The sequence below is a fragment of the Ursus arctos genome, unplaced genomic scaffold (assembly GCF_023065955.2).
Source record: "Ursus arctos isolate Adak ecotype North America unplaced genomic scaffold, UrsArc2.0 scaffold_14, whole genome shotgun sequence".
NCBI classification, from domain to species: Eukaryota; Metazoa; Chordata; class Mammalia; order Carnivora; family Ursidae; genus Ursus; species Ursus arctos.
The window spans coordinates 45086599-45098823 of NW_026622808.1; the positions used below are offsets into that span (position 1 = coordinate 45086599).

Here is a 12225-nt window from a genome sequence, read left to right on the forward strand (position 1 = left end):
GGGGATTAATTAGCAAATCAGAGGGACAGAAGTCTCTTCCATTGTGCCATCTACTTTTTCATGGAAAGAAACACACAATAGAAAATCTAGTAAGTAAATATACTAGATGATGATAATTGGTTAGAAAAAGCAGGTCGGGATAATGAGAATCAGGTGTGCTGATGAGAGGTGGAGTTGCAGCGTTAAATAAGGGTGGTCAGGGTAGGCTTTTTGAGAAGGTGAGATCTGTGCATTAAGGATGAAGGAGTGAACATTCCATGCAAAGCCCACATGGGCAGGAGCCTGCATGGGCCTTCCAAGAAAGGAGAGGGCCAGAGCTGCGTGAGCAGGCAGGAGAATGGTAGGAAATAAAGTCAGCCAGGTACAAGACCAGTGGGTACAGCCTTAAAGGCCATCCAGCAGGCCTTTTATTCTAGGAGGAGTGGGAGGCCACTGGAAGGTTCTGAATAGAGGAATGACTTGATCTGACCTCTGTGGGTTTTGTTTTTTTTTTTAAGATTTTATTTATTTATTTGGCAGAGAGGGAAGGAGAGAGAGTGCGCCTACGTACAAGCAGGGGTAATGGCAGGCAGAGGGAGAGGGAGAAGCAGGCTCCCCACAGAGCAGGGAGCTGGATGTGGGGTTCAATCGCAGGACCCCAGTCTCAATCCCAGGACCTGGACCTCCCCGGGGATCATGACCTGAGCTGAAGGCAGACACTCAACCAACTGAGTCACCAAGGCACCCCTATGACTTCTGTTTTAATAAAAGTGCTGTGGCCACTATATTGAGATAAGCTCTAGGGTGCAAGGGTAAAAACCAGTTAAGCTGCGGTTATTGTAATAAGCCAGGCAAATTTTTAAGGGAACAGAACTCAACTTCGATTATTTTCCTTGAGTTTTTCAATGTTAGCAACTAATTTAAGAGAAGAAAATAGTTTAAGTAAACCTAAGTAATTCTGTAGGGTTCTGCCATCTGCGGCCACTTTGCGACCTCACCTATAGAAGTGGAGAAGGAGTTCAGAGAAGGATGAGAACTTTGTGACAGGGGAAATTAGGGAGGGTAAGAGTTGATTTGAAACTCATGTGAAAGCTTGACTTTGTTTAGCAGGTAAAATTGAAGGAAGGGAAAGATAATGGCATGCAACTATTCATAATAGCCAGAAGGTAGCAACAACGCAAATGTCTATCACTGATGAATAGATAAATTGTGGTACCTCCACACAATGGGATATTATTTAGCCACAAAGAGGAATAAATTATAGGTATGTGCTCCAACATGGATGAACCTTGAAAACATTATGCTAACTGAAAGAAGCCAGACACAAAAGGCCACATGTTGTGTGGTTTTAATTACGTGGAATATCCAATATAGGCAAATCTTTTGAGACAAAACAGATGTGGTTTCTACAGGCTGGGGGAGGGATGGAGATGGGAGTGACTGCTTAATGGGCACAGGGTTTCCTTTTGGGGTGGTGAAAATGTTCTGGAACCACATAGAGAAGAAGGTTATAGCACACTGTGTATGTACTACATGTCACTAAGTTATCCACTTTAAAGTGGTTAAAATTGTGAATTTTATGTTATGTGAATTTTACCTCAATTAAAAAAAAAAAAGAATGGCACGCAGAAAAACAGTTGAGGAATGTATATTTTAGGTCCTGTTTAGCTCAGGTGGAGTCTTTGTAAGGGGGACCGATGCGTGGTAAAGCTGGAAAAAGGATGTTGGGCCAGGTAATGAAAGGTGTTGCCTGCTAAGCCAAGGAGTTTAGAATCTCTTCTGTTGGCAGCTGTAAAATATAGCAGCGTATATTCTATGAGAAAGAATGAGACTGAAGAGAGGTTGGTGCTTTGGGAGTCCCAGCTTCTGTGTTTCAAAGCAAAGCAAATGGCTTCTGGTCTTACCAATCTGTGATAACTGCTCTTCACTTGGTAAAATTTTGGGACAATCATACAAAGGTCTCAAACAAAATTAAGTTAGAGTTTCTCCTTTAAAAAATATCCATATTGTAGATCTGGTTTTATAAAAGGTTGTTGTTAAAAAAAATTAAGGTAACTATGTGAGGGGATGGGATGTGTCAACTAACCTTATTGTGGTAATCATTTTGCAGTAAGTGTATCAAAATATCATGCACATCTTAAACTTACATGTTAATATGTCCAGAGTTATCTAGACTGTTTTCTATGCATAGACTTGTCATCCTCTTCACTATTACTGTTTCACAAAAATAGGCATATATTCACAGTATTTTGCATGTCGCTTTTAAAGAATTTTACCTTGGCTGTCTATCTGCTTCTTTGTTTTGGACTGCTACATTATATGCTATACTTTCATTTGTAAAAACAAACAAAAAATGAAAAGCAAATGCTATTTACCTCTATTACAAAGAGGATGAGGTATCATAAAATATAAAAGTAGCTAACACTTAATGAGTACTTACTATGTGACAAGTGCTGTTCTAAGCATATTACATAATTGACTCCTTGTAACAACTTGATAAGGTAGGATACTGTTATGATCCTGCATAGGTGAGGTGTAGATACTGGTAGGATCCTCCTATTACAGAGAAGCTAACTGAGGCAGAGACAAAAGCTGTCCTGTTAAGCTCCATAGTTAGGCAGTGGCAGAGATGGGTTCAGGACAAGGTTCAGCTCCCACTGATGGTTGTTCTGAGGGACCTTGTGGCCAATGGTGTGAGATCATAGAGATTTTTCAGAAGTCAATCTGGAATTTTGTGTGAAAATTTCCAAGTTTAATGCTGGCTTAAAAAAAGACTTGAGATATAATTCAAATACCACAGATCCACTCATTTTATAGTTTTTAATATATTCGTAGTGTTGTATACCTGTCACCTCTATGTAGGTCTAAACATTTTCATCACTCCCAAAGTAGTATTTCCATTAAGTAGTATTTTTTCCCCTCTCATCAGGTCCTGAAAGCCACCCATTTGTTTTCTGTGTGTATAGATTTGCCTATTCTGGATATTTTATGTAAAGGAAATCATATCATCTGTGCCTTTTGTGTCTGGCTCTTTTACTTAGCTTGTGTTTGAGGCTCATCTATGTTGTAGCATGTATCAGTTCTTAACTCCTTTTAATGGCTGAATAATAGTCCATTGTGTGGATATGCACAATTTTATTCATTCATCAGTTGATGGGCACTTGGATTGCTTCTACCTTACTATTGTAAGTGATGCTGTTATGAACATTGGTGTACAAATCTCTGTTTGACTCCCTGCTTTCAAATCTTTTGAGTATGTACCTAGAAGTAGAATTATAGGATCTTATTGTAAATCTGTGTTCAACCTTTGAGTGACTGCCCAACTGTTTTCCACAGGGGTTGTACCATTTTACATTCCTACCGGCAGTGTACCGGCATTCCAGTTTTTCTACATCTTTGCCAAGGCTTGTTATTTGCTGTTTTGTTTTGATAATAGACATCCTAATTGTGGGGAAGTGGTATCTCTTGTGGGTTTTATATGTATTTCTCTCTTTTTTAAAAAGATTTTATTCATATGACAAAGGGAGGGAGGGAGAGAGAGTGCACATGCACACAAGCAGGGGGAGCGGCAGGCAGAGGGAGAGGGAGAAGCAGACTCCCTGCTGAGCAGGGAGTTCAATGTGGGGCTAGATCCCGGGACCCTGGGATCATGACCTGAGCAGAAGGCAGATGCTTAACCCACTGAGCTACCCAGGCACCCCCTTATATGCATTTCTCTAATGAAAAATGATATTGGGTATCTTTCGTTTGCTTGTTGGTTATTTGTGTTATGTTTTTGGACAAATGTCTGTTGAGATCCTTTGCCAGTTTTGAAAATTGGATTATTTGCCCTTCCCACCCCCCACCCCCCTTTTGGGTTGTAAGAATTCTTTAGGGGCGCCTGGGTAGCGCAGTCGTTAAGCGTCTGCCTTCAGCTCAGGACGTGATCCCAGCGTTCTGGGATCGAGCCCCACATCGGGCTCCTCCGCTGGGAGCCTGCTTCTTCCTCTCCCACTCCCCCTGCTTCTGTTCCCTCTCTCGCTGGCTGTCTCTCTGTCAAATAAATAAAATCTTTAAAAAAAAAGAAAAAAGAATTCTTTATACATTGTAGATGCAAGTCTCTTGTTAGATACTGATTTGCAAACATTTTCTCCTTGTGGATTGTCTTTTTACTTTCTTGAAGGTGCCCTTTGAAGCACAAAGTTTTAATGGTTTCGGTGAAGCCCAATTTATCTATTTGGCTCTGTTTTTAAGAAATACCTGTAAGTCAGATTCCAGCTTACTAACCACTTACATATGATTGCTGCTCTCTGCTGCCACTCCCCACAGAAACCATTTGGAAAAATCCTAATGCTCTGTGAAAATACCTGTTTTCCGAAGTGGAGAGAGGCTGGAGGCTCTGGAAAGTAGCAAAGGTAGATTCTTCACCCATAGCAATTTTGTTTCAATTCTGTTTTTCTCCTTATGAAGTTCCTTTACTTAGAGCAGTTCGATGGGGAGGAGGCTGTGGTAGAAAGTGGAGAAGAGTCCTGTAGATTTTACATTGATCAAAAGAAAGGTTAAAATAGGTTAAATAGGTTAAAGTGTCAGAAACTTTGCCTTCTTTCATAGATTGTGACATTTAGAATTAGAATGGCCATGGGGTTGCAGTAATTGTGTGTATCTAAGAAAAAAGGTTTAGGGACCATCACATCTAGAAAGTCATTTGGGTTAACATCTCCCCTTCTATATGAGAGAATAGTGTTAGGATTGGGGGTTGAAGACAGAAAACTATTCATTCATTCATATGTTTAGTGAAAAATAGTTAAATCTGCATGCCATTTATGTCTGCCAAGAAAAGGAAGGTTTTCTTTTGGAGGTGGACAGGGGATGAAAGCCTTTGTGGAACAGTCTGTCCTTTGGGAAGCCATATAAACCCAGATGGCTATAGGATCAGGGTGCACACAGGGAATGGGGAAAAGTCAGGGGGTTGTATCTGAGGAATCTAGGACTTTCCTCAGAGCTGGAACTTTGCTGAGGAAAGGGGAAGAAAGATGTGTTGTTTCTTCCCTTTGCGCTAACACAGCTGCACTGTTAGTCCTAGAGTTCGGCCTTAAGGCATTTTGCTGACTAGCTTTGGGAACTGGCCACCACACATCTTAGGTTCGTGGGTAGGTACATTCTAAGCTCCCAATGACACTCTTATGTTGGGAATGCAAACATTTGATCCCTGGGAAGACTAAGCATATTCTCATTGCCACCTTGATTTCAGAGCAGGTACTCTTAACCCCAATCCACAGTCCTATGATTTAGAGGTGGAGGTGAGTTCTCATATGCTTAGTGTGAGGAATCGGGAAAGATTTTGTTTAAGAAAGAGTTTGAGGAGGGACTTGGCTGAACGGTAGGATTTAAGTTAAGGGAGGCAAAGTATTATAAGTAGAGTGACCTTTATGAAAAAGCTTAGGTGCCGGGTTCTGGAGTGGGGAGCATATTTGAAGCTATAGATTGGTCATTTTGGCTGGACTGAAAGAGTACCTGCTGGAGTGAACCCCGTGACCGTAGTGAGATGGAACCAACTTGAGAAGGCCTTGAGTGCTAGGAGAGAAGTTTTTATCGAATTCAGTGGTCAGTGGGGAGCCCCTAAAACTGGTAGAATGAGGACTGACATAAATAAAACCATTCTTCATTCTGCAGACTGACCTGATAGTATAGCCTGGGTAGATTAAAATCGGGACCTTTTGTGGGATAGACACAGTGTTAATAAAAAGAGCTAAGACTTACAGGGTGCTTTTGTGCTGTGAGGTTTCCTAATATTTCTCACAAAGTAGGTACTCCTGTTCTACTAATTTTATAGATGAGGAAACAGATACAGAGAGGTTAAATGATTTCCCCAGAATTACACAGCTAGTAAGTGGTAGCACAGGGATTCAGCCTGGGCAGACTGGCTCTAGAACTCATGTTCTTAACTGCTGGGCCCATTAGGTGGTGATATTTACAGTCACTTCAGTGAAAGCTGTATCTGCAGAAAGAAGACTTAGGAAATTATTTTTAACAGTGTGTTTAATCTTTGCATTTTATTGCATCCGAGGCAGTGCACTAGAACTTTAACTGTACAGTCAGCCTCTTTTTATAGCTAAATGCTGGTCTGACTTCTCCATTTTTTCCCATAACTTTTTTTTTTTTTCTATTCTCTCTCTCTCTTTTAAACTACATAAAGGCTCTAAGTGAAGATTTTAAATCAAGTTGTCAGTAGTTTAAAATTATAGGCCAGTATTAAATCCCTAGAAACATTTGGTCTTTATTCAGTTTAGAGTTAAAACTTACTATTTTGTATTTTTAAAAAAGATTTTATTTGTTTATTTCAGAGAAAGTGAGCGAGAGGGAGTGAGCATGAGCAGGGGCAGAAGGAGAGGGAAAGGGAGAAGCAGACTCCCTTGCTGAGCAGGGAGCCCGATGCGGGGCTCTACCCCGGGACCCAGGGTTCATGATCTGAGCTGAAGGCAGACGCTTAACAGACTGAGCCATCCAGGTGCCCCTATTATTTTGTATTTTTAAATTTTCTCTTCCTTCAAATAGTTTGCTATTACTGGTGAATGTTTCTTTGGGAGAATTTGCCTGTAGCTTACACATGTGATTAAGAAAACAAATTCAAAGTTCAAAAATTTGAATTCTTGGCAACTGACACAGCTTGTAGAATGAATATGTGTACAGGTTAAATCTTTCAAAAGATAATTACCCTCATCTTTTAAGTTTCCACCTTTGTGGCTATCCTTATTATTTCTAATTTTGTACTTGATTGTCAGCAGTGCCAGCTACTGAGCTGAATTCCATTTGCTCCTTCCACTGTTCTCCCCCTGCTGGAATAGAAGTATTCATGACAGGCTGTAAGTATTTCACTAGAGGGAGCATGGTTAAAGGGTCCTTGTCTGCCAACCCCACATGCAGAAGAGAGCAGAGCCCTGGCTCTGGAGAAGAAAGAGGGGGAGAGAAAGGTGTGGGCAGAGGAGGGAGAGAGGATAGGAATAAAGGCTCAGCCAATTTTAGGAGAAATAAAGAAACCAAAGCCAACACATTCCTAATTCAGGGGATCTGACTTTCTTGTTACTCAAATGACTGCAATCCTTTGGGGTTGATAATGGAGAATCTCTGTTACCAACCCTGTAATTTGCACAGATAAATATACTGTAGTTACTGGTTTTCAAGTTTATTAAAATGTTGTAGTGGGACCAGTGGGTTTTTGTTTTGTTTTGTTTTGTTTTCCGAATAAAATGGCTGGTTGTGTGGGGTCTTGGATCTTAGAAGTTTTGGACAGTTTCAGCCATTTTACATTAAACCGAATTTAAAGACTGGAAAAGATCAACTTTTATTTTTTCCACTTAGTGATGCCTTTGGCCTTTGAACAGAGCATTTTACAAGTGAATCTGCTGTGCAAAGAATACTTTTTGTAAAGAGAGCCCTTGTTACCCTTGGCACCTACTGGGAACATCCCTAAATTTGGATGGTGAAGTAAGCCCATATTTTAAATGCATCCCTGGAAGGGATGAAATGCTCAGAATTTGGCAGCATTTCACTTCTGACGGCCTAGTTCTTAAGCCACATACAGTCTAATTGGTGGTGACAGCCTTTTGCACAAGAGCATTTTGATGAATTAAATTTTTTCTCCTACTTCTTATTCTTCTCAGGTCCTCAGCAAAATTACTATGTTGTGTTTACCTTGTACTGATCCGAGCGCCAGGTATGTGTTAGGTAATCAGGAAGTATTTGATAAATTGAGTCCTCATTACTCAGACCTTATGAAACATATCACTATCTGTGCAGATGGATATTGAAGATCCTCAGAGCTCTAAGACTTCATCAGTACACTGGCAGGAACACTCATTGATAGCATACAAGGGACACTACTATATTAAAATAATTATATTAAATGAATACACATTGTATTGGTAATTTTCATTTTATATTTTTGGGGTATGGAGGAGGGGTATTTAGGTAAAAAGTCATCAGGTTTTTTTTATTATGGCCTGGTAGGTAAAATTTGAGTTTCTGTTGTACTCTTATTTATAGACCGTGCCTGTTTATAAGGTATACTTTGGAAATGTTGCCCAAATTTGCATATCAGAACACTGTACTTTCTCAGCTACCAGTTTTGACTTTTGTTGGTGACTCAGTTGAACTATTGGGAAACCCAAACCAACTGTGGATATCAGAATGTGGAAAGATTTAGAACATACTTATGGGTGAAGAGAGTGTAGTAAAATGCATTGGCTGCAGCAGAATAGAATTGGTGGGGAGCTGCCAGCAGTTGCCTGTTATTCTTTTGGTGGCCACCTCTTCAACTTGAAAGTCAAATAAATTTCACAGATAAGAATTGATCTGGATTGCTTAGTTTGATAGTAGATACTTATGTATAGGGTTTATTTTGTGTTAAGTTTTGTACCAAGTGCTTTCTATGGATCTTTTCCTCAGAAGAAGCCTGGCTTTATCTCCATTTTACATGTTAGAAAGCCGAAGTGCAGACAAGTTAGGTTAGGTCATTTGCTCTGGTTATACAGTTTGTAAGTTGAAGAGCTAGTATATGGACCCAGAAAGAATTCATAGCACCTAGCTTCCAGAGCCCTCCTTTATTGTCCTTATTTGTAAGTTGCAAGTAATACAACTTCTACCTTATACAGTTTAGAATATTGAGATAATGCAATAAGGTACCTCTGGCAATGCTTGGCACCTAGTAGGTACTCGATAACTGATAGTTGTTATTAGTAACACTTTCTCTTAATAACTATTGTAAAGCGAAGAGGATACTTAGTATTTTTCACTTAAAGCCCTGTTGTGTTTTCTTTATTAAACCACTCAAAACCTGTGAAGAAAAAAAAGAGGTATTAACAGTAAGGACAGAAGGTGAAGTATTATAAAGTGCCATGATGAGCCCATTGGCTAGAGGTTATATTAATGAATCTTGGAGGATTTTCACATGTAAAAAGAGGGAAATCAAGCAGTGTCTTGGGGAAGTTGGTCTGTACTTCATGTTTGCCATTCTTCCCCTTATTTTTGTTCTCACACTTGTCTCAGACATCAGAAGGGCTGTACTCAACAGGCAAGCTCCCTTTGGTATCTACATAGCTTGGTGGCCCTAAGCTTTTTTTTTAGTGGCAGTTCCAAATGACATTAAAATTCAAATTTTCATTTATCTCAAATATTGAATTACAAAATTCAAAGCAATTAATAAGCTGTACTTTAAGAAAACAGAAATTGGACATTTTTATGTCATTCTACAAATTTTTCAGTGATTTGGGATGAATGAGAAGTCGAAAGTGCACTGGGGACTTCCTCTTCCAATATTGAGGGCCTATATTAAGAGGAAGGAAATCTATTAGTATCAAGGGAATTATGTGTTTTGCCCATGCATTTTTCTCACTGATAACTCATGTAGGAAGTTAAAGCCTTAGAAGTGATTTGTTTTTGTCCTTCCAATAATTTCCATTTTTGGTTACTTTGTTTTTACTACTTTTTAAAAAAATATTTATGCATAATTTCACTTTTTGGAACTTACGTTTGCATGCAATCCAGGAAAAATTTTACACCATTATTTCTAAATCTTTTTTAAAATAAGTGTGTGTGTGGTCTTAAAGCTTGTAAAATTTCAACTGAAACCCTTTCTTATAAGAGCCCTGCATTAAGTTTAGGTTGCAATAACATTTCCTTCTTAATTTTTGCTCTTATTTAAACATTTTTGTTTCTCCTAAGTTGGACTTTGTTTCTTTAGCAGAGAAGTTGGCTGCCTCTGGCATCCCAGGTGTTCGAGACAAAAAAACATGAAACCCTCTTACTCCCCACCTAGAGAAAGCACCTGTAAGCAAACAACTATGACACATGTGCCACAGGAGTGCTGATATTATTGCCACGTGAAACGTGATCAAAATCCTTGTTCTGTCTCATGCTTCAGATTCTCCCATCAGTTTGAAACAAGAGAGCACTTATTGAAGGTGGCTGGTGTGGTCCGCTACTGTTTCAAGTACTTCACATGCTTTAGTTCATTAAGTAGCCTTTTATTTTGCTATCTTTACCTATCACTTAAGCAAAAGCTTTGCATCCTCTGTGTGTGTGTGTGTGTTGGGGAAAGGTGCTAAATTTTGTGGGCTAGTGCTTAATTTAGTGTACAAAATCTGACAGAACAGTATCCTCTAGACACATTTTCTAGGAATGCTGTATATTCATTCTCCAAGCCCCGGGTTCCCTCCCTGTCAAGCAAAGCAACCATAAAGAGGGAGGGACTAATAACTGGAATTAAAAAAATAGTCCGATTTTAAAATGGCAAGATTGTTTGTAATTTTCGGGGCGAACAAATCACTTCTAGGGGCAGTGGAAGGGGAAATAGAGAAATTTCGGGTAGTGTCTCCAAAACATGTACACGGATTCGCTTCCGTCTCTCTCCTTCTTATACTGATTTCATGGTTTCTTTGCTAGATGAGAAGTTCAAGTTCCCAGGGCGCACGCTGTGACCTCTAGTGGTGGGCATTGGGCGAACACCCGGCTTCGGGCTGACACCTGGGATGGCACCTGGGCCGCATTTCCTTGCCGGCTCGTGGTCTCCTACACATTAGGCGGCGGCTTGCCATTCATGTTTTTGACAGCTGCGCGGCCGCCAGCGAGCGGAGAGCGAAGTGCTCTCTGCACCAGCCCCTGCGCCCCTGGTCGGTACCCCCGGGCGGGAGGGCCTGCTGGCGACAACACTCAATGGTGGCCCGGGGCCCGCCGGCCGGCTCCTCCATAGGTGGCTGCGTTTCCGACTTCGCCCTGGCTCCACTCCGGGGGCTTGACGTGCAAACTTCGGCGGAGCGAGCTGAGAGGGAGGGACCGGCGAGGGGGAGGAGGCGACGGGAGGCGCCTCTGCTTAAGGGAGCCGGCCGGGCGCCGCCGCTCGGACGGACGCGCGGACGGAAGGAAGGAGCGGGGCCGCCGGGCCCGGCCCGGGGATGCGAGCGGCCTCAGGGTGGGCAGCCCGAGGGTCGGGGGTGCGTCTTCGGGCCTCTCCGCCGCGGGCAGCCGTGGCAGGGGCAGCTCCGGGCTCCGGCCTCCGTGCGGGTCTCGGCGGCAGAGGCAGGCAAGGGACCCTACGCCGCGGTGGCGGGCCGCCGGCGGCTGGTCCCCTCCCCCGAGGGGCCGCGGGAGTCGAAAGCGAAAGCGAGCCCGCGTCGCGGACTTTGCGCTCGGGGCGGGGGGTGGCCCGGGAGGAGGCGGGTTGAGAGGGCTGGGCGGCCGGGGGGCGCTGTCAGCGCGCCCCACCCGGCCTGCGGGCCGCGCACGCCGCCGGAACTCCCCGGCGCCTCCTTAAAAGCGGCCCCCGCGCGACTCTTTTCCCCCTTTTTTGTTACATTGTAGGAGCGGAAAGAATGTCGGAGCGGGCCGTAGATGACGTCAGGGGGGAGCCGCGCCGAGCGGCGGCGGCAGCGGGCGGAGCAGCGGCGGCGGCCGCCCGGCAGCAGCAGCAGCAGCAGCCTCCGCAACCCCAGCGGCAGCAGCCGCCGCCGCGGCGCCTCCGGCCGGAGGACGGCGGCCCCAGCGCCGCCTCCACCTCGGCCGCCGCCGCAATGGCGACCGTCGGGGAGCGCAGGCCCCTGCCCAGTCCAGAAGCGATGCTGGGACAGTCGTGGAATCTGTGGGTCGAGGCTTCCAAACTTCCTGGGAAGGACGGTGAGTGTCCACGCCCTCCTCTTCCCCAAGTCCCCCCTTGTACCCCATCCTGTGACCCTTTTCCCCTCCCCCCTACCCTGTGACCCGCCCGCTCGGGGGTCAGAGATGCTATTGCTCGGTTGGGGTACGCGGAGGTGCCCGCATCTACTCCGTGCGTGCGTGAGCGTGCGTCACACTCCCGGCCACTGATCTGCCTCTCCCCTCCTCCTGTGTGTGTGTGTCTCCTAGGGACGGAATTGGACGAAAGTTTCAAGGAGTTTGGGAAAAACCGTGAAGTCATGGGGCTCTGTCGCGAAGGTGAGTCCAGCCCCCCATTGGAGTTTCTGCAAGCCCTGAGGAAGTTTTCTTGCCCGCTTCGCCAGGGTGGGGGACTTTATCGCACCTTACCCACTCCTTACCCCCGCGAGGATGCTGCTGTCTGAGGAGGAAGAAGGGGGAGAGCGGAACGTTTGGAATATCTGGTTTCCGGGGCTTCCTGTAATGGGGAGCGTCCTGGATCCCTTCATTTCGAGGCCTGGCTTGGAGCAGCATGAGCTTCGTTGCTCAGTGATAAGGTTTGGGGACCGGCAGTGAGTTTAACCCAAATCGGTTCTGGTCTGA

The 12225-nt window shown here is 43.9% G+C and overlaps 1 protein-coding gene across 5 annotated transcripts in view; it reads left to right on the plus strand.

Moving 5' to 3' along the window:
* ATXN7 (ataxin 7) overlaps positions 1–12225 on the plus strand; it is a 136323-nt gene that overhangs the window by 34140 nt on the left and 89958 nt on the right. For 2 of the 5 annotated variants that reach the window (XM_026501172.4, XM_057311864.1), the window contains exons 1-3: positions 9518–10924; positions 11314–11625; positions 11854–11922. In XM_026501172.4, the coding sequence (XP_026356957.1) occupies positions 10669–10924; positions 11314–11625; positions 11854–11922 (637 nt within the window). In that variant the 5' untranslated portion in view covers positions 9518–10668. Of the gene's footprint in view, positions 1–9517; positions 10925–11313; positions 11626–11853; positions 11923–12225 lie in introns of those variants that run through there. The other 3 variants (XM_026501169.4, XM_057311865.1, XM_048226418.2) reach the window with 3 other exon arrangements.